Raw genomic sequence first — 19,826 nt, 5'->3', positions numbered from 1 at the left:
GCTGTTTGCATGGAGCAACCCCTCACCCACCCAGGCCCCTCCAGGCAGTGGCTCGATATCCAGTGCCATCTCCTCCTCACCTCCATGGCGTTTCACAGGATCCACCGTTCGTTGTCCTAGAGTGGGAATTTTGCTGCCGTTAAGGTTTCTGCCTCTTCCTGTAAATCTGCAGTGAAACGTCCTCAGACATGTGCCTGGGTGTGGGAAGTTGGTTCTGTTTGGGTAGGGTGGGATCCTCAGGACCATTGGACAGAGGGCATTTCCACGTGGTTTTCCAAAAGTTCTATAGCATATATGTACAGTGCCAGCATACAAGGGTGCCTATTTTCCCACATCTGTGCCAGCACTGCATATTGTTGCTTTTTAAGATCTCTACCAACCTGATGGGTAGAAAAGTGTGTTATCTTCTTTTTGGCTTTTCTTTGAATATCTAGGGCCACTTCTGAGCTTGAGCTGCTTTTTGCTTTCTTCTTGGCTGTTCTGCTCTGTCAATTGAGGACACGTGGGGTCAGTGGAACCCTGGGACCTGCTGTGATGTGACCATGCTGGGGCCTCCCTGACTGGCTTGGGGGTGCCCAGCTGTGAGATCTAGTCTTCTCAGCTTTGCCTTCCCTTCTCCCCAGTCTCTCCTGCTCCAGACCCCGTGCTTCTGGAACAGGAGAGCGTCGGGGAGGAGAAGACCAGAGAGGCCAGGCCCACAAGGGCTGAGCCAGAGGTGGGTGGGTGGGGGCCCACTTGCCCAGCAGCTCACAGGGCCTTTCCCACTCTGTCTTATCAACCTGCCTCCCTCCCTCCCTCCCTCCCTCCCTCATCAGTGTGCTGCCAGCTTCCCCAGGGAGGCCAGAGGACGAGGAGCCAGGGTGGGCTGAGGTTCCAGGGCTGGGCACCCAGGCTGCTGCCTCCCCAGGAAGCTAAGGGACGAGCCTGGCCCTGAGTGGTGGGTGAGGGTAGGGGATTTCTCTGAGACCAGCGGGAGGGCTCTGACTCGAGCCATCCCACTGCCTCCTGGGGAGTGCTGGCCAGGTGGCCCCTGACTGCAGGCTCCCCCCCAACCCACTTTGTGGTGACTCCATGGCCTCTTCCCTGTCCCTCTGGCTGTGTCCGGTGCACCCTTAGTCCCCCCGAGGGTGCACTGTGGCTGCCAGCGGCAGCTCCCCTCCTCACCCTTCCTGCTGCGTCTGCTGTCCCCAAGTCCCACCTCCCACCAACCAGGACTCCTGGCCTCGCCCGGCCCCCCACCCAGCAGCCGCCTCCCCACCCTCGTGCACCTTGCTCTTCTGCATCGAGACTCAGGTTTTGTTGCCCTTGGGCCTCACAGGTCCCTCAGACCTCCTGGGCTGGGCAGAGTGCAGGGTCCCTGGCCACGTGGGCCACCTCTAGCCATGTGCTGCCCTGCAGTACATGAGCCTGGGGGGTGTCCCAAGGGAAGCCCTAGGTGGACAACACTTGCGGGGAGACCTTTGTGTGGATCTCCTGTTCATGGATCATCTCAAGAGCCACGCCAGGAAGCTCTACACGTGCCAGAGCTGTTGGAAAACTTCCACTTCAGCCTGGCCCTGGCCGAGCACCAGAATTCCCATGAGAAGGAGAAAGTCAATGCATTGGAGAGTGCCCTGGGCACCCCTGTGCTGCATGTGGAGCCCATGCCAGTGGAGGATTGGCAAGCTCCTGGAGAACATGGAAGGTGATGTTTTCCCTGTGCACTCTGAGGCACAGAGATGAGCCACTTTGCTGTAAGTGCCCCCAGAGAAGGACAGCTACCTGCCTGAAATTTCAGAGTAACACATTGGGCTCCTTCAAAACCCTTGTGTGACTTCCTGCGGTGTCTGTGTGGATGTAAGTCTGCTTGTTTTCTAAACGAGCTAAGGTGGCTGAAGCACCTAGAGCCCAGGAAGGGCCCACATGAAGCCCTCACCTTGCAAACACAGCTGTAAAGATGCTTACCTGTGAGCACAAGCCGCCAGGAGTGAAAGAAGACTCTGCTTTCTTCTCTGACCATTTCAGCACCACCCACACATTGGAACATTGGTCTTTGTGCAAAGTGTAGAGTTGCCTTAAGTTGTGTGATTTGCCAGCTCTTTCTTGAAGTCAGCCTTGTCTGTTCCTCTTGTTAGAACTTCCCAGGGCTGCTGTTCAAGCAGAAATCTTGCCTGCTGTTTTGTTTTTTTCGTAAATATGTGATGGCAGGTTTACTTCTGAGTCCTCAGTAGTGTACCGTTCTCCATTTTAACTCACATGGGTATGGAGTGGCTTACAAAGATCACAAAAACACTCGGAGCCTAGTAATGCAGTGTTTTCAAACCATGTCTCAGCCCATTAGTGAGTTGCAAAATCAAATTAGTGGGTGGCCACCGGCATTACAGAGCAATGAAATAGAATAAAATAGGTCAAAATTCATAATGTAGTAAAGGCAAATATTGTTTTGTGAAACTTTTCAGCCATACATCTAAATATGAAAACTGGTTGCAATGTAAAATGTATATCTTACTAGGCAGGGAGTGGGGGGTACTGTGATCAAAACCAGTTGAAAACACCAATAAAGGTTGATGAGATCCGTCTGCGTGGGCAAGGGGACCTTAACTCCTTGGGCTACGTAAGGCGATCTTTTGAGTTTTGCATTTAATCTCAGGTTGCAGCATTGTTTTCATTGCCTGAGCAAAAATTTAACTGCTTTCTGTGGATAGAGAAACTGGTGCCTCTTTCTGTCACTGTGTTTGGGCAGGCAGTCTGTTGTAATGGTGCCCGAATCACGGGGGCTTAACATAATAAAGGATTTATTTCCTCACTCACATCACAGTCTTGTGGTGGTTGCTGCTGCTTGAGTGTTAGTGGGTTCACACGGAGTGTCAGAGGGTAGCTGTGTTCATAGGGATAGGGGGAAGGTAAACTACATAAATGGAAACCTGGCAAGATAGGAATGAGTTCCAATGGGAAGGAGATGCTTAAATACCTTCTGTAATGGACTGAGTTGCGTGCCACCGTGCCCCCCTTCCCTCCTTCCCCCTGTCCCCAGCTCATATATGGAAGCCCTAGCCCCTAATTTAGAGATAGGGCCTTAGGGAGATAATTAAGGTTAAATGAGGTCATACGGGTGGGCCCTAATCCCATGGGACTGGTGTCCTTATAAAAAGAAAGAGCAGAGATTGCTCTCTTGCCAAGTGTGCACAGAGGAAGCTAGGAAAAAAGGTCTCACCAGAAACCAACCCTGACAGCACCTTGATCTTGGACTTCCAGCCTCCATAACTGTGAGAAAATAAATTTGTGCTGTTTTAAGCCACCTAGCCTGTGTGTTTTGTTTTTTGTTTCTTATGGCAGCCCAAGCAGACTAATACATGACCCCCATTATTATTTGGGTTGATGAGTTTTGTAAATCAGTGTCAACCAGTGCAACTATCTGGAACACAAACAGCCCAGTTGCTTAAGAACTACTTTGACATTTGTGTTCCTTGAACTTTCAATTTCAGGTGTGGTGATTTTTCCTAAAGAATTAGTGGGGAAAAAAAGGAGAAAGCTACATACATTGAGAGGCTGAAATCCTTTCTGGATCTAGGTGGAATACTAAAAGTAAAATATATACAAGTGACTAGGATGCCTATTTACATGGAGTTAAATACCCAATTACAGAGGAACGATGACTTAAATTTTGGTAGAGCCATTCAAAGGAATAATGAAGCATAATGATAATTAAGAAGACTGTAGCAACATGGAAGAAAAATTTCTAAGTGTAGCTCAAGAAGTAGACTACAAATATTTGTTATATTGTAACTATAAAACATGGTGGAATTTTGGCTGCATTTGTTTTTGCTTTTTGAATTCCCTTGAAAATTCTTTATTTACAGCACTTCTATAATAAAATTCATTTTTCACCATTTTGAAAAAAATTCTCCGAATCATGGAAAACTTAAAAAAAAAAAAAAAGAAATGGAGAAAAAATTTTTTCTCATGTTCCCAGCTCATAGGAACTTTTGACATCTCAGTATCCGTCCTTCCAGTCATTTTCCTGTGTACAAGATTTGGTATGTATGTGTTCAGTGCATGTATAAAATTTGTGAGCATCTTCATTATAAATGTGTGTGTGTTTCTTGAGTATCCTGAGTGAGGGATCAGTCCAGATTCACTGGGCCTGTCGCTCACACGACTGAGGAGTCCCTCTTTGGGAGGAAGCATTAAAAATTACTAAGATAAAATGAGGTGTTAGGCTTTGGAAGGGGTGCAATAGAGTGAAGGACCTTGGAGTTTCATCTTCATTTACTTCATGGCCACTCCATGAAACCCGATCCTTAAAACATCATGTAACTCAGGCCTCTCTCAACCAGTGAGCACCTGAGTTTATAGAAAGGACAGTTTCCAGAAGTCTCAGTGAAACAACCAGCTCTCCAGCTCCAGCCTCTGGCCGACAAAGACTGTCTCTTGAGAGTTGGGCTCCTGAGAGGCCACACACAAACTGAGGCAGCTCTTAGGGAAACCCTCCCAGGCTTCCCAGAAGTGTGGGGAAAGGAGCGTGGCTTCTGCAGTAGGAGGGTCTAGTTTCCTGTAGTGGAGACTGCTCTGAGAGGGAGACTCTGGGACAGATAAATCTAATCCTCCCCAGGTTCTTACCAAGTTTCTTCTCAATGGTTCATGTCCCTGCACCTTTGGATGGGAGTTAAGACCCTCAGCACAGACCCATTTTCCCTAATGCCTGACCCAACCCAGCTTCCCCTGAGGTTAACAAGTGGGGACATCTGGCGATATTTTTGTCTCTCTGTAGAATAAATCATCCATTTGTTTGCTTTACCATGTGTTGGGCAGGGTGGTGATGGAAGAAGAACAGCAAACAAATTCTACATTTCTTTTAGTAGGTTTGTTTTTTGTAGTGGTTTGAGAAAAGCAACTCTGAAACTATTTTACAAGTATTTTAGAATTCAGCAAATTAGTAAGAATGTTTATTTTAGGTGTCTCAGCATTCTCGCTGTTGAAGAGGGACATAAAAATACGGGGAGTCACAGATTGGAATGGGAGGTATTTCTGTGTATGTATATGCACCCATATACCTTTTTGTGTGTATCTATATAAGTGTTTATACATGCGCCTTTATTTCCTAGCTCAGCAGTAGACAACCTAGTAGCAATGAGCACACCTGGCACTCAGATTTGGTCCTGAATAGCATCCCCTACTAAAATGAACCAGTTCTTTGGACCTGCAGAAATATGACTGATTTCAGGGCTGATTTCAGGGTAGAAACAAGATGAGCTTATAACATCTTATACTGAAAATGATGAAGGCATATCACAGGGATGGCAGGAACTTTCCTGAAGGGACTATTATTGGCCACATCTGTGACAACATGAGCACCAAAAAACCTAAGGACAGCAGTTAGTCATAAAACAGGTGTTCACCAAGGCATCAGGGCAAGCCCCTCTGAAAAAGCCAACAAACCACAAGTGCAGAGGCTCCTAACGTGAGACCCCTCCCACCTCCCAATCCACTACACAATAATGCAGGTGTTATTATCTCTGGCCAACCTTCACCTTGTCTCCTTCTCTCTATTCTGACTGACTTTGATGCTGCTCTTCCCAGCACATCTAATTTCCTTGAGGACAAGAAGCTACACAAGGATAGAAGCACAGGCAAAGGGAAGAGGATACATGTAATAAAGGGAGGGAGGACAGAACACCTGACCAAAGGACCAAGGCTATTGAGCTGCCCTGTCCTGTACAGCCAGTCGCTGGCAACATGTGGCAAATGAGCACTTGAAATGTGGCTACAGCAAATTAAAATGTACTGTAAATGTAAAACACACACTGGATTTCAAAGACATAGTATAAAAAGAAAGCAAAATATCTCACTTGTGATTTTTTTATATAAACAACATGTAAAGGTGGTAACATTTGGGATATATAGGGACGAATAGTAAATTAATTTCACCTGTTTCTTCTTTTTAAATGGGACTATTACAATATATTTAAAATTTACCAATGGGGCTTACGTTGTGTCTATTGGAGAGTGCTGCTATGCACTATTTACTGATTTTCTTGTGGTGTTTTTTTTTTTTCACTCTCATAGTTCTTTGTTTATTCACTTATTGTCCCCCCCCCCAACTAGAAGGTAACCTCAGTGAAGGCAGGACCTTGTCTGTCTTGCTGACTGTATCCTCAGAGCCTATGACAGTGACTGTAGTAGGGGTGTATAGACATTTAATGAGTGAACAATAAGTGACGTCTCTCCATCAGTTTGAGTAATTTAGAGATGATCATGTTGGTATCATTAGTCATGATTATGTATACACCCAAGATGCATTTTTACTATCTACTTTGCAACTTCTGGTTACTGTTTCCATCAATCTAGTTTATATTCCTCCCAGTCATCTCCCTCCCTTGCACAAATTTACTGACTCTCCAGTGTGTGCTTTAAAAAACAATATTGTTTTATTACTACCAGCAGGAGTGGCCTGCATGGGGTGGTGGGTGTGCCTGGCTCAGGGTATGTGTGGGCTGTGAGAGGTAGATGATAATTGGGAGGCTGAAGGAAAGGGAGTGGGGCTGGAGGCCAGGCCCAAAGGCTCCTCTGATTTACTTCTGGGAAGAGGTAGACTTAATAAAGGAGTCATGGCAAGCTACGGCCAGGCCGCCAATAAGATTAAGAAATTCTTGGAAATCTAGCTGCCCATCAGAGTCGAGGTCCAGTTTCTTCATCATGCGGTCAAGGACACTAGGGTCCTTCTGGTTCTTTGTGAAGGCACCCAGCTCTGTATTCATGAAGATAAGGAACTCGGCCTTGGAGAGTTTGCTGTTGTTACCGTCCCTTCCAGCATGCTTTTGGAAAACAGCAATCAGAGACTCAATGCACCGTTCAGTCTCTGTAGGGCTGGATATTTTTGCCATGTTCGGAGAGGAGCGAGGCACGGTGCTGCGAGCGGGGAGCGGCGCAGCAAGCCATGATTTTCTCACGTGGTTTTTAAATGACTGAAATTAAGTCCAAAAAAGAGGGGGCATTCCACAAGCATACTGAGGAACAGTATTGGAAGACTATTTGCAACATGGTTTCCCCAAGGGAGAAATTTCAAGTTACCTGGAAGCTTATATCCTAGCACTGTGATTAGAAAAGTCAAACTGATTGTTATAACCCTAACTGATGGTTAGTGACCAAAACCAGCCAATGCAATTTACATATGGGTTCTAGTGAGGATGACAAGTCACTGTTTAAGGATCACGGTTGTCAGGGTGACTGCTGTTAGTGGATTCAGGGTTCAGTGAAATACTATAGACTGCCTTCAAGTTAAATTTTATAAAAACAAAAGCTTATTAAACACCAGGATAAAGAATCAATGAAAAAAAAACAGTTCAAAAGAAGATTAACTTGTACATTTCTCAAGAGATAAATCTTGCAAAACATAAGGTTCCAATGTGAGTGTGCTCTCGCTCATAAGATGGTGGCTTAACAAAGAAAAAATCTTGCTCTTTTTGTGAAACAGCAACATCTGCATTTCTAATGCCTGTGAGTCCTGTAGAAAAATTTATAGCAAGAACAGAGCAGCAAAAGCCATCTCAGAATCTGCAAGACTCCATGGAAGTGGCTTTACCTTTCAAGTCTTCCTATACAAATCTTTTCAATTCCATTGCATATAAAGATTAACTTATTGCAACATAATGCATATAACTACTTTAAAATCTGTTTATAGTACATGGATACTTTGTCATATGGCATTCACATCTGTGAGGCTGGTGGCCATGTACCTTGACCAAATAATTTACACACAAATCAGAAAATTTTGTACTGAGACAGCTGAATATTCATGGTGAATCCATAAAGTGCCACTCTCATGTCTGGAACACTCTGTCATGTTGTTTTTAGGGAATATCAGAGTCAAGTTGCACCATTCATAAGCAACCCCTGCCAAGAATGTAATGTACAATAATCATAAATTCTGACTGCGTTTGGTTCTTTTATATGAAAGGCATTTGCTGAGTTTGTCACCACTTTGAAAATCTCTGGTTTGGAATATGGTGAATCCTTAGAAGCCACCCCAGATCCACTACATTTTTTTCCATTTCTCTTTTGTAGGTTCTATAATGAAGCATTAGTGGCCACTCATGGCTGAAGGTCCTCAACAGTGATTAACTCCACACTTCCCTACTGTCTGGATGATCTGATATCCCAGGACGGATGACCCAGAGCTCGGTATTCCCACAATCATTTCCATAAATGTGAACTCTCTGTGGGGGTGTGAGGAGTTTGCTGAGCATGAAGTCTTGTGTATAATGTTTGTGTTGTTTCTCAGGAGTATGACTGGGTCAAATCTAGTAAGCGATGTGCTATGGCTTAAGGCTTTGCTGGGTCCCGGAACATGTGGAGTGGGTCTACCCAGCATGAGTTCTCTGGTGCTTGGTAAGGGAGGAGCTGTGTGTGAAGGCTTTCCCACAGTCCCTGCACTCATATGGCTTCTCTCCTGTGTGGATCCTCCGGTGCTGAGTGAGGTGGGTGCTCTGCCTGAAGGATTTTCCACAATCCTGGCACTCGTAGGGCTTTTCCCCAGTGTGTGTCCTCTCGTGCTGGCTGAGCGATGAGCTGTGGCTGAAGGATTTTCCACATTCATTGCACCCATAGGGTTTCTCCTTGGTGTGAATCCTCTGGTGTTCTATGAGGAGGGAGCTCTGGCTGAAGGCCCTGCCACACTCGTTACACTCGTAGGGCTTCTCTCCCGTGTGGATCCTCTGGTGTTGAATGAGTGGAGCAAGCTGGCTGAAGGCTCTGCCACACTCGTTACACTCGTAGGGCTTCTCCCCGGTGTGGATCCGCTGGTGTTTGGTCAGGGACGAGCTGTGGCTGAAGGCCTTCCCGCACTCGCTACACTCATAGGGCTTCTCCCCGGTGTGGATTCTCTGGTGCTGAGTGAGGTGTGTGCTCTGCCGGAAGGCCTTCCCGCACTGACTGCACGAGTAGGGCTTCTCACCCGTGTGTGTCCGCTCGTGCTGGCTAAGCGACGAGCTGTGACTGAAGGTTTTCCCACACTCGTTGCACCCATAGGGCTTCTCTCCTGTGTGGATCCTCCGATGCTCGGTCAGGAGCGTGCTCTGGCTGAAGGCCTTCCCGCACTCGCTGCACTCGTAGGGCCGCTCGCCTGTGTGTGTCCTCTGATGCTGAATCAGTGGTGTGATCTGGGTGAAGGCTTTTCCACATGCCTGGCACTCGTAGGGCTTCTCCCCCGTGTGGATCCGCTGGTGTTTGGTCAGGGACGAGCTGTGGCTGAAGGCCTTGCCGCATTCTCCACACTGGTAGGGCTTCTCCCCAGTGTGGATTCGCAGGTGCTGGGTGAGGTGGATGCTCTGCCGGAAGGCCTTCCCGCACTGACTGCACGTGTAGGGCTTCTCCCCTGTGTGCGTCCGCTCGTGTTGGCTGAAGGAGGACCTAAAACTGAAGGATTTCCCACATTCACTGCACTCGTAGGGCTTCTCACCTGTATGAGTTCTCTGGTGCTGGATCAGTGGGGCAATTTGGTTGAAGGTCCTCCCGCACTGAGTGCACTTATAAGGCTTCTCACCAGTGTGGATTCTCTGGTGTTTGGTAAGCGCTGAGCTGTTTCGGAAGCCTTTTCCACATTCGTGACATTCGTAAGGTCTCTCTCCCGTGTGTGTTCGGTGGTGTTCGATGAGTGCTGAGCTGTGACTAAAGGCCTTTCCACATTCCTGACATCTGTAGGGCTTCTCTTTTGCACAGGTTTTCTGTTGAGTATCTGAGTCTGGATTCTCCCTCTTTCCATGTGTTCCCCACATGGGGGGGCCTTGCCTTTTAGGAGTCATTGGTTGAGTTGGGAGATCAGGCCTCAGACTCAAGTTTTCCCCAAACCCATTCCCCTGCTGCTGCTCCTGAGTGGGTGTCTTCACAGGCATGAAGGCAGCCTGCACCACATGGCTATCTGGCCTCTTGCGACCCTGTTCCCAGTGGCCCTCAGCATTTTCACCCTTGGAGTTCCACAGACTTTCCCACAGGAACCTTTCTACCAGGGCATTATTGGGTATTTCTTCAGTTATGTCTTGCTTCACAGTTGATAGTTTGGTTTGTCCAGTTTCAAAGTCTGAAAGGAACAGAAAAATGGAAATGTCCCTTAATCCCAGTTCTGGGGGAAGAGTTTGTGGTGGCTGGGTGGGTGGATGGAAGAATATAACTGATGGTTTTGAAAGGTCCAAGGCACAGGTGGCTTTGTCCATTAAAAAAAATAGAGTTTTGCAAATCAGAGAAGCAACGGGAGAGGGAGGAGAAGCACAGAGAATAACCAGGGGTGGGGGACTTGGTGTAGGGGTGTGGATGGGGTTTTCAGGGGGAGCACAGAGAATGAGGGTGGGAGACGGTGCTGAGGAGAGAGCTAGCATCCAGGGAAACTGCTGACAGACGCCCCGGGCCTGGAGTACCCTCAGCCCCGAGCAGAGCTCAATGGGCACGCTGAACGAACAGATACATTTGCTCCTCCTCCTCCTTCATTTTGGCCCTCTCTGCACAGCCATGGCTTTGGTGTCCCCACGCTGACACCGAACTGGCCTAAAGGTGTGACATGGGCACCTTTCCCATTTATGTTACACTCTAGTGAAAAGCTAAAAATAAAAAAGGTCAAGCCAGATGTGGTTGGCAGAACAGTGGCTCCCAAATATATACACATCCTAATCTCTGGAACCTTTGAATCTGTGCTTACCTTACATGTCAAGGAGGAATTAGGCCGCTCATCATTTGACATTAGCAATCATCTGTGATTACCCTCATTGGCTTATCAGGGTGGGCCCAATGTAATCAGAAGAGTTCTTCAGTGTGAAAGAGAGAGACAGGAGGGACATGATGTGAGAAGGCTTGACCAGCAATTGCTGACTTTGAAGATGGATAAGGCCTTGTGTCAAGGAATGTGGGCAGTCTCTAGAAGCTGGACAATGAAAGGAAACGGATTTTCCCCAAACCCTCCAGAAGAAACACTGCCCTGCTGACACTGTACTGTAGCCCAGGGAGACCCATTTTGGACTTCTGACCTCTAGAACTGTAAGGTAATTTGTGTTGCTTTAAGCCACTAAGTTTGTGGTAATTTGTCACAGCACCAATCGGAAGCTGATATACTAAGTAAGGACTGGTTATTATTCGAGGCTAGGGAGACCCTGTTATAAACCCCCTACACACTGGCTCATCCCTTCTTAGGCCCTGGTGATGGGCCACTGCTTATATAGGGTCAGGGCCTGTCGCCAGAGGGCCTGGACACTCCCATTCCCAACAGACTTGCCTGCTGGTCTCAGGAGCTGGACAAGAGGTATGAAGAGCAGAACTACCCAGCCAACCTACAGGCACATGGAAGAGCCCAGCCTGGATCCACCAGCCCACAGATGCATGAGTCATAAGTGATTCTTTGGTTTAAACCACTGAGGCTGGAGTGTTTGTTACATGGCAAGAGCTGGCTGTTGCATTGCCTTGGTGGCTTTGTGCTTGCTGTTTCCTCTGCCTGGAGTTCTGTCCTCCCAGATTGTTTCATGGTCACATTGTTCTCATGGTTTAGGCTTCAGCTTGCACACCACCTCCTTGGAGAGGCTAGCCCTCATCTCTCTGCTCAGTCCTCACCCCAATCCTAGTCTCTACCTCATCCCCTGCTTCCATTTCTCAGCATTCATCATAATCTGTAATCATCTTGTTCACTGTTATTATTATTTTAGCTATTTATCGTGTGCCCCTCTCCCTCACCAAAAATGTAAATTCAGTGAAGATGGGAACTTGGTCTCACTCACAGCAAAATGGATGCTTGGCGAATGTTCCCTGAAAGACTGAGTAGTTAATTTGCTCTGAAGAATCTGAGGGCAGAAATGGAGAGAGAACCTGGGGGGTGAATGGGTTCCTCCCAGACCTGCAGGGCTTTCATCTCACCTGTGCACACACCTCGGGGGGCTCCCTTGTCCACCACCCACAGCTCCGCCTCGTGCTCCAGCAGGGAGATGACGTCTGGCTTTGGGAGCCAGTGTCCTGCTCAGGGAGAAACCCATGGAGTGAGCATCTGTGTCCCAGGACCCTCCCCAGCCCTCTGCCCACTCCACCCTCAGTCTTCCAGGACCCAAGTGGCTGGGGTTCCAGGAGGCCATGGTGTGGTAACAGCCTCTGACATTCCTTAGGGACCTCCTCCCCTCACTCAGTCCCCGACCCCATCCTTGGCCCCGGTGTGGCCAATCAGAGCTCTGCTTCGTCCCGTGCCTGCAACAATGACCGGCCTGGAGGGGACCTGGCTGCCAAACCAAGACAACCCAGGGGCCTTCTATGGGTGCCCGGGACACAGAGCCTGCCTCTTCTGCTGGTCTCAAACCTGGGAGAGGCACCCTCTCAGCTGTCTTGTCACCTTCAGAGGGGCCCGTCTGTGAAAGGAGGCAGAAAGGGGTATGGGGGCGGGCAGCAGAGGGGTCCCGACAGCACCATAGGAAGATCCAGGTCTACCCGGGGTTCTGTGGTCACGGGACCCGGTATGTCCCTCTTACCCCATGACTTTCTGCTTCTGGCACTGTTAGCTAGGGTCTGTCATTCGCAACCAAAACATCCTAATTGACATTCCCTGCACTGAAACAGGTCCCTGAAGGCCAAGTATTTGCTTTTAAGGTATTTGCTTTTATGGCCTAGATCTACTCCCACTTTTATCCCAGGAAAATTAGAATCTGTACTGTAGGCAGACCATCAGGGGCACGGGGGTGGCCTCACCCACAGAGGCAAGGAGCCCAAAGGTCTCCAGCATCACATCTCGGTACAGGGTCCTCTGGGCCGGCTCCAGCTGCCCCCACTCCTCCCAGGTGAACTCCACGACCACGTCCTCAAAAGTCACTTGCTCCTGAAACGTCACACATGAGCGTCCTCAGTGTCCCCGGCGTGGCTGCCAATGGCAGCATCTGGTGAATGGGGGCCTTGGCCAAGTGGGTGGGAGGGTCTGGGGATTTGGATCAGGTTTTTACTGCGGGGCCTGGGACCCTGCTGGAGAAGAGTCTCTTGAAATGAGAAATGCTGCTGATGCGTCATCAATGAAGGGGAGGACGGTCCTGGCGTGTTGGGTTCACAGGAAGTGTGCTTGCGTGGGTGGCCCCTCCGAGAAGCAGCTGGGTCTGGGCAGCGAGAAAGGAGCATCTGGAAACTGTCAGGTTGGCTCCCTGCCTCACCCTTTGGCCAAAATAACATCCTGATGGGTCCAAGATGCATATATAATGAATGAAACAAAGCCCTCTTTAAGAGATGAGAGGGTCCATGCTGCCACGAGCACATTTTACGGAGACTGGGAAAGCTTAAGTGTCTTCCCAAAGTTATATAGCTAGTAAGCAGCAAATCCAAGGATTGAATCTGGGTGACTTTATTAAGAATCTGTTCACGTGTAAACTAAATTCAAGTACATGAAGATCCATGTATACGTGGAAAATCAGTGTGGTAGTGGGAGCATTTCAAAGCAATGGACACACCAGGGCAACTGGCCCTCTGTTAGGGGGAAAAATCAGTAGATCCCTACCTCACCATAAATAAAAATAAATTCCAGAAATCTTAAAGAGATGAATATAAAAAAGGAAAAAGTTGGAAAAGTATAGGCCATGAATTTAATAAATGGGTGGTAGAGAAAGTCTTCACAAATAAAATATAAAACACTAAAAGTCAGAAAGAAGAAAAATGAGTGTGGTAGGCAGAACTGTGTCACTACCATCCCTGGATTACATGGCAAGGAGGAATTAAGATGGCGGACGGATGGGACTTCCCTAGCGGTCCAGTGGTTAAGACTCTGTGCTTCCACTGCAGTGGGTATGGGTTCGATCCCTGGTCGGGGAACTAAGATCCCACATGCCATGGTGCGGCCAAAAAAAAAAAAAAAGATGGTAGATGGTATTAAGGTTGCTAGTCCGCTGATCTTAAAATAAGGAGATTATCCTGGAATATCCTGGTGAGCCCAATATAATCACAAGGGTCTTTCAATGGGGAAGAGGCAGAAAAGTCAGCCTCACAGTAATAGTATGTGAGGAAGACTCAAATGGCCAAAGCTGGCTTTGAAGATAGAAGCGGGTCAGGAGCCAAGGAATGTGGGAGGCCTCTAGAAGCTGGAAAAGGCAAGGAAGTGGATTCTCTCTTAGAGCTGCCAGAAGGAACCCAGCCCTGCTGACACCTTGATTTTAGCCCAATGAGCTGTACTACAGACTTCTGACCTCCAGAACCATAAAATAATAAATTGTGTGGTTTTTAAGCCACTAAGTTTGTTAGGATTTGTTACAGAATCGACAGGAAAATAATACATTCAGCAATCCAAATTCATGACTTCTAGATGACAGAGTCTCTACAAGCCACTTCAAGGACCCATGACAGCAGAATGAATATTTGCCACATACATGGAAGGAAAAGGATTAGTGGCCAGCACATGCAAAGAGCTGACAAATCAGTAAGTAAAAGGCAAACAAGAGGACAGAGAGTCTGGTCCTTCTGAGAAGAGGATGGCTTAGTACCCAGGCATGGATTGCTTTCACAATTGGCAGGTTTTTAAAAATACATACACTTGTTACGCCAGCAATTCCACTTCCCCTCCATCTCCCCCTTCCCCCAAGAACCTTGCTCCCCTGCTGCAATGTCATAACAGGCAACTGGTAATGGCCTCGATGCCCATCGTGGCAGAGCAGCCAAAGTCAGGTTCTGGAAAATCTGCAGCCAAGCACAAGACGGGGGGCACTGATACGCACAGCTGGGGAATAACCTTCCAGATGGAAAAATCCTGGATGGTGGGAAGTTGCCAGCCCAGTGCTATTTATGTAAAAGGAAACAAAGCTCTAATTCTAATATTTGTCTGAAAATGTGTACATAAACACAGGAAAATGAGGCGCATGGAAGTGACAGCAGCAGCAACTTTAGATGGAAGCCTGGGAGACGGGGCTGAGGTGCAAGGGGGACTTTATAAGTGCTGCTTGACATTTTTATAATGAGAATATCATTATGGGATTGTGTGGCCTTAAAAAAATAAATAAGCCAATTCATCAACCTAGAAATCACTATGAAAGATATCAGGGTTTTGATACATTAAGAACTTTAAATTTGTGAACCTTAAAAAAAAAATTCAGAGCAAACACATAGATGGTGCTGAAAGATGCACGTGGATTGCTCACTTAATAACCCCAGGCCACGGGTGATCACATCCAACCACTGTTCACCCACTGGAGGATGCCAACGAAGTCACCCAAAATCACCCAGGGAGAAAGGGTTGAGCCAGGATTTGAACTTGGGTAGTCTGGGTCCAGCGCGTCCACCTACTGGCCATGTGGCTGAACCACCTCCCTGAAAGACAAGTGAGAGAAAAACACACCCCGGGGGTCAGAATGGAAGTTCTGGGCCGGCAAGGAACTCGCACCCTCCTATCAGTTCCTCCTTGGACAAACAAGGACCCCTGAGATGTCACAGAAGCAGCGACTGAGGGAGGGGCACGAGGGAGCCCCAGGGAGGCTGGGAACTTCCTGTGCCTCAGCTGCACCATCCACTGGTGTCCATACATGCAGTTGCCAGGCTGCACACTCAGATAAATCTACGCTGTGCATAAATGACGCCTGAATACACAGAAGAGGGGCTGGGGAGACAAAGAGCCAATGGAGAGTGGCCAGGAAAATGAAATGGGTGGGGGTCTCCAGTGGCAGGACCCCTGAGGACTGTTTCCTAGTCTTCAACTTTGGACATTTAGATAATGTGTTAACAGAAGTACCATATGATCCAGCAATCCCACTCCTGGGTATATATCTGAAGAAAACAAAAACAGTAATTCCAAAAGACACATGCACCCCCGTGTTCATAGCAGCTAAGTGTCCATCAACAGATGAACGGATAAAGAAGATGTGCCATATATATATATAAATATATATATATGTATATATGTACACACACACACACACACACACACACATAATGGAATATTACTCAGCCATAAAAAAATGAAATTTTGCCATTTGCGACGGCATGGATGGACCTGCAGAATACCGTGTTTAGTGAAATAAGTGAGACAGAGAAAGACAAATACTGAGTATTATCTCTTATATGTGGAATCTAAAAAAATAAAGAAATGAATGAATATAATAAAACAAAAGCAGACTCATAGAGAACAAGGCCAGTTTCTTCCGTGATCAAGTGGGGAGTTTATGATTTTCCTTAAGGCCCGTGAGGTTTGGGCAGACATCCTCCACAAAGGGAGTTTCATCTCACAGAAGCAAGTGCTATGGATGGCTAGTGGGGGAGATGCAAGGTCTATAGACTTTGGCCATGTGGGCGGGAGTCAGGGACACAAGGTGGCCCACATCCTGGACCCTGGTCTACCAGGCAGAATCCGCCTCTGCTAGAATTTCTCCCACCAGAACTGGGCATCTGGGAGGTGACGCTGTGAAGACCCGGCCCTGGATCCACATGATGGAGATTCAAACTCCAGCACCAGCCGTCTTTTAACTGCGCTGTGCCTCCCTGCCCTCATCTGCAAGTTACTGGGAGCTCCCCGAGGGCTGCTGGGAGGAGTGAGGGAATTCACAGGAAGTGTGTACCCTTGGCCCGGTGCACAGTGGGTGGTTTACCTGAGGACCCACCGTTCAAACAGCTGTGCTGGGGGGCCCGGGGAGGTTTTATTTTCTCTCACCAACCCTCCCTGCTTGCTCCACACCTTCCAGACTCATTAGGTCTCGCTCAGTGGTTATCTGCGGAGTCCTACTGAGTGCAGGTCACCGTTCTGGGCACTGCAGAGGCCGTGGAAACAGGACAAACACAGCCCGCCTCCTGGTGCTTGTATGCTAGTTGCAGGGTCGGGGAGCTGGCAAAAATGAAAACCCCAGGAGAGGCCAGTGCTCTGGAGAAAATGGGGGGATGCTGCTGGGCAGCCACACAGGGATCTGGAGGAGGAGCCATGAAGGCAGCAGGATGTGTGCTGGGCACTGGGGACCTCAGGGGGCAGGTGGTCTGAGCCAGGCCAGGGGTCCTGAGCTCACGCCTGCCTCAGCCACTCCCAGTTGCGTGACTTGCCCCTGTGCCTTGATCTCCTCCTCATCCCACCTCGTGGGACTGATGTGGGGGCTGAACAGAGTGACATGTGTCCAGCACTGACCAGAGTTCCGAACATTCATTGTTCACCCATTCACTGTGCACCTACTGTGTGCCGGGCCTTTGCACGTGGCCAAAATGGCCAGAACTGCTTCCCAAGGCCCCAGGCCCCTGCAGCCGGCCTAGGAGACCTGGTTCTCAGTCTTCCTGCCACACGTGTGCCTGGTCTGCATGTTACGTGCCTGGCGTGGTCCCACCTCCAGGCCTTTGCTCATGCTGTTCCCTCCACCTGGAACATTCTCCCTGTGGGCCCTGGCCTCACCCTCTCCTTTCCTGCAGGTCTGTTTGGGGGCCACTTCCTCAGAGAGGCCTCCTGGGCTGTACTGGTTAATGCCTGGTCCCCAAGCCCACCCTCTTCTGGGCCTCGTTTCCCTGCCCAACACTTGGCATGTTTACATTCCTCATATGGTCTGTGAGCCCCCGGGGATGGAGATTTCTGCTCATTTTGTCTGTTCCTCTACCTGGAGTACCTGGAACGGTGCCTGGAATGGTGCCTGCTCATTGGCAGTGCTCAGCACAGGTTGGCCAAGTGACTGGATGAAGAGAGTGAGCTGGGAGAACAGACCTAGAGCCCTGTGTTGAGAAAGTGCCAGACACATCAGTGGGATGGATGAACCATGTCTGCCAGGGTGGCACGGGGCGGGGGGGAATCCAGGAGGTCTTCTCAGAGGTGGTGAGGTGAGATGTGGAGGAGGACATGGAGCTGATTAAAGCACATTCCTGGTGAGGGCAGAGGCCCTGAGGGCAGAACGAGCCTGGTAGGGACCACAGGTAGAGCCTGGGAGGCCTGAGAGTGAGGTGGTGGTGTACTCACCGGGTCCCTGGCAGTGAGGAGCCCGGCGGTCATTCCCTCCTCCTCGGGCCTCTTGCAGGAACAGCCAGCTCCTCGGCAGGCAGTTCTAGGGGGAAAGGGGATGTGAGAGACTGGACCAGTAACCCCAGGCCCTGGAAGCCCTGCGTGCAGGTGGAAGGAGCTCAGCACCCAGGCCAAACTCAACAGCAGTGCAACCTCAGCTTGGCATTTCCCGAGCTCCTGCTGTGCACCCAGGTGCTATTCCAGGCACTGTAGAAGTATGAGCTCAAATTTTCCTTACCCATTCCAGACAGGAAAACTGACCGCCAGGTGGGCAAGGAGCACAGTCTGGGTTGCACAGATGATTTCCAGGGTGATGACTTACTGTGACAGAAAGCCAGACAGTACGGGGGTCTTGGGCACTGTATGGTGTGCGTCAGCTTCCCTCTCATAAAATGAGGGTGGTGACCCAGCACAGAGCTTATGGGAATTAAAATGTGAAAACGGCTGGAAATGGAGCCCAGCAGGCAGCAGAATACACAGGAAGGCGATTGTTGCTGGGAGGGAAGTCTCTTGCTTCAGTCAGCATCTGTTTAGCATCTACTACATGCACGGCCCAATTCCCAGTGATTTACAAGCCGTTCCCTGGCTGATTGCCCAAAATGAAAGTCAGGCCAAAGGTAGGAGGTGTTTCCCTTCTCTCTGTACTGTCCCTTGATGACCCTGCCTATGCACCCCTGATTCTGCCCCATCCAGCTTGTGCTCCGTTGTCTTCATTGCAGTCTCCTGGATGGGAGTTATCTTGTTTAGTGATGTTTTTTGGGCTTATCATCATCTCCCTGACTCTCCTGCGGCATCCAGTGTGGAGACAATGTTGGGGGGCTCTAGGATATAAGATGGGCCTGGCACCCAGGACGTATAAATACCTGCTTGTTGAATTAATGAAGGAGCCTGGATGGTGCATGGCATGCAGTCGGTGCTCAATAAGATTTTAATACAATGAGTCTGTTTCCTGGGTCCCAGGTGGCTAGGATCAAAATCTGGTGCTTTGGCTCTCCCTCACCTTCATTCTTTAGACAGAAGTCCCTCAGGAAGGTGAAGCTCCAGAGATGACACTGTGGTGGGGCCTTGGTCTTACCCACTTTCCAAACCCTGGACGTCCCGCCAAAACAGGGAAGGGATGCAGGTCAGGCTGGCTCCAGGCTCTGAAGGGTCTGGCCAGCCAATCTCTTACTATGCTCGCGAAGCCAGAGACCCCAATGCCTTCCACCAAAGCCAGTACCCAACCCCTGCCCCAAGCCCTCCTCTCGGACCCTGAGACCACCCCCAACCCCCTACCCAAACCGGGCCCCGCCCACTCGGCCCCGCCCATACTACCCCCAGCGACCCGCCCTGGGCCCAAAGCAGCAGAAGAGACGAGACACAGACGCGCGCCGTTAGGTACACACCCGGGCCGGGGCCCCATAGAAGACCTTGGACCCGCTCCCGGCTCGGCCTCCGCCGCCCCGGCCACCCCGAATCTCACTTACCCGCCGGACTGTAGGACAAAGGCCACGGCAGCCACCAACCAACCTGCGCCTGCGCAGGGACGCCTAACTACATCTCCCAGAAGGCAGCACGTGCCCTTCCGGTCGTCTTCCGGCGCGCCCCGCCCCCGCCCAGGGCCTAGGCTGAGGGGTTCGAATGCTGAGCTCTGCCTTTTCTCCCACCCTGGGCCCCTCCCACGCCGAGCTCCTTCTTGGAATGGAGGACGAAGGCCACGCCCGCCACGGGCCGCTACTGCGCCTGGGTGGGCGGGCGCCGAACTACATCTCCCAGAGGGCGGCGCGTGCACTTCCGGTCATCTCCCTGGTCGCCCCGCTCCAGCCCGGGGCGAGACTGAGCGGCTCGGAGACCTCCTTTTGCTGCGCTCCATGGAAGGGAGGAGGAAGGCTGTACCGCCAAGGGCCGGGACGGCACCTGCGCGGAGGGC

General features: G+C 49.7%; 2 protein-coding genes across 2 annotated transcripts; both read right to left on the bottom strand.

Moving 5' to 3' along the window:
* Positions 1-6,249: 6,249 nt before the first annotated feature.
* LOC133077951 (protein S100-A11) lies at positions 6,250-7,034 on the bottom strand. Its single transcript, XM_061172770.1, has one exon. The coding sequence runs from the start codon at positions 6,861-6,863 to the stop codon at positions 6,552-6,554; it is 312 nt and encodes a 103-aa protein (XP_061028753.1). The 5' UTR covers positions 6,864-7,034; the 3' UTR covers positions 6,250-6,551.
* A 52-nt stretch (positions 7,035-7,086) lies between these two features.
* Positions 7,087-19,386, bottom strand: ZNF135 (zinc finger protein 135). The gene is made up of 5 exons (XM_061172741.1): positions 19,303-19,386; positions 17,876-17,960; positions 12,685-12,811; positions 11,869-11,964; positions 7,087-10,054 (listed from the first exon to the last, which is right to left on the bottom strand). Exons 1-5 carry the CDS (start codon positions 19,317-19,319, stop codon positions 8,340-8,342), a joined length of 2,040 nt encoding a protein of 679 aa, XP_061028724.1. The 5' UTR covers positions 19,320-19,386; the 3' UTR covers positions 7,087-8,339.
* Positions 19,387-19,826: the final 440 nt, after the last annotated feature.

The sequence above is a fragment of the Eubalaena glacialis genome, chromosome 18, assembly GCF_028564815.1.
Source record: "Eubalaena glacialis isolate mEubGla1 chromosome 18, mEubGla1.1.hap2.+ XY, whole genome shotgun sequence".
Taxonomy (NCBI): domain Eukaryota; kingdom Metazoa; phylum Chordata; class Mammalia; order Artiodactyla; family Balaenidae; genus Eubalaena; species Eubalaena glacialis.
Note: the sequence above shows the minus strand (reverse complement) of the source record. Positions and strands in the feature narration are given on the sequence as shown.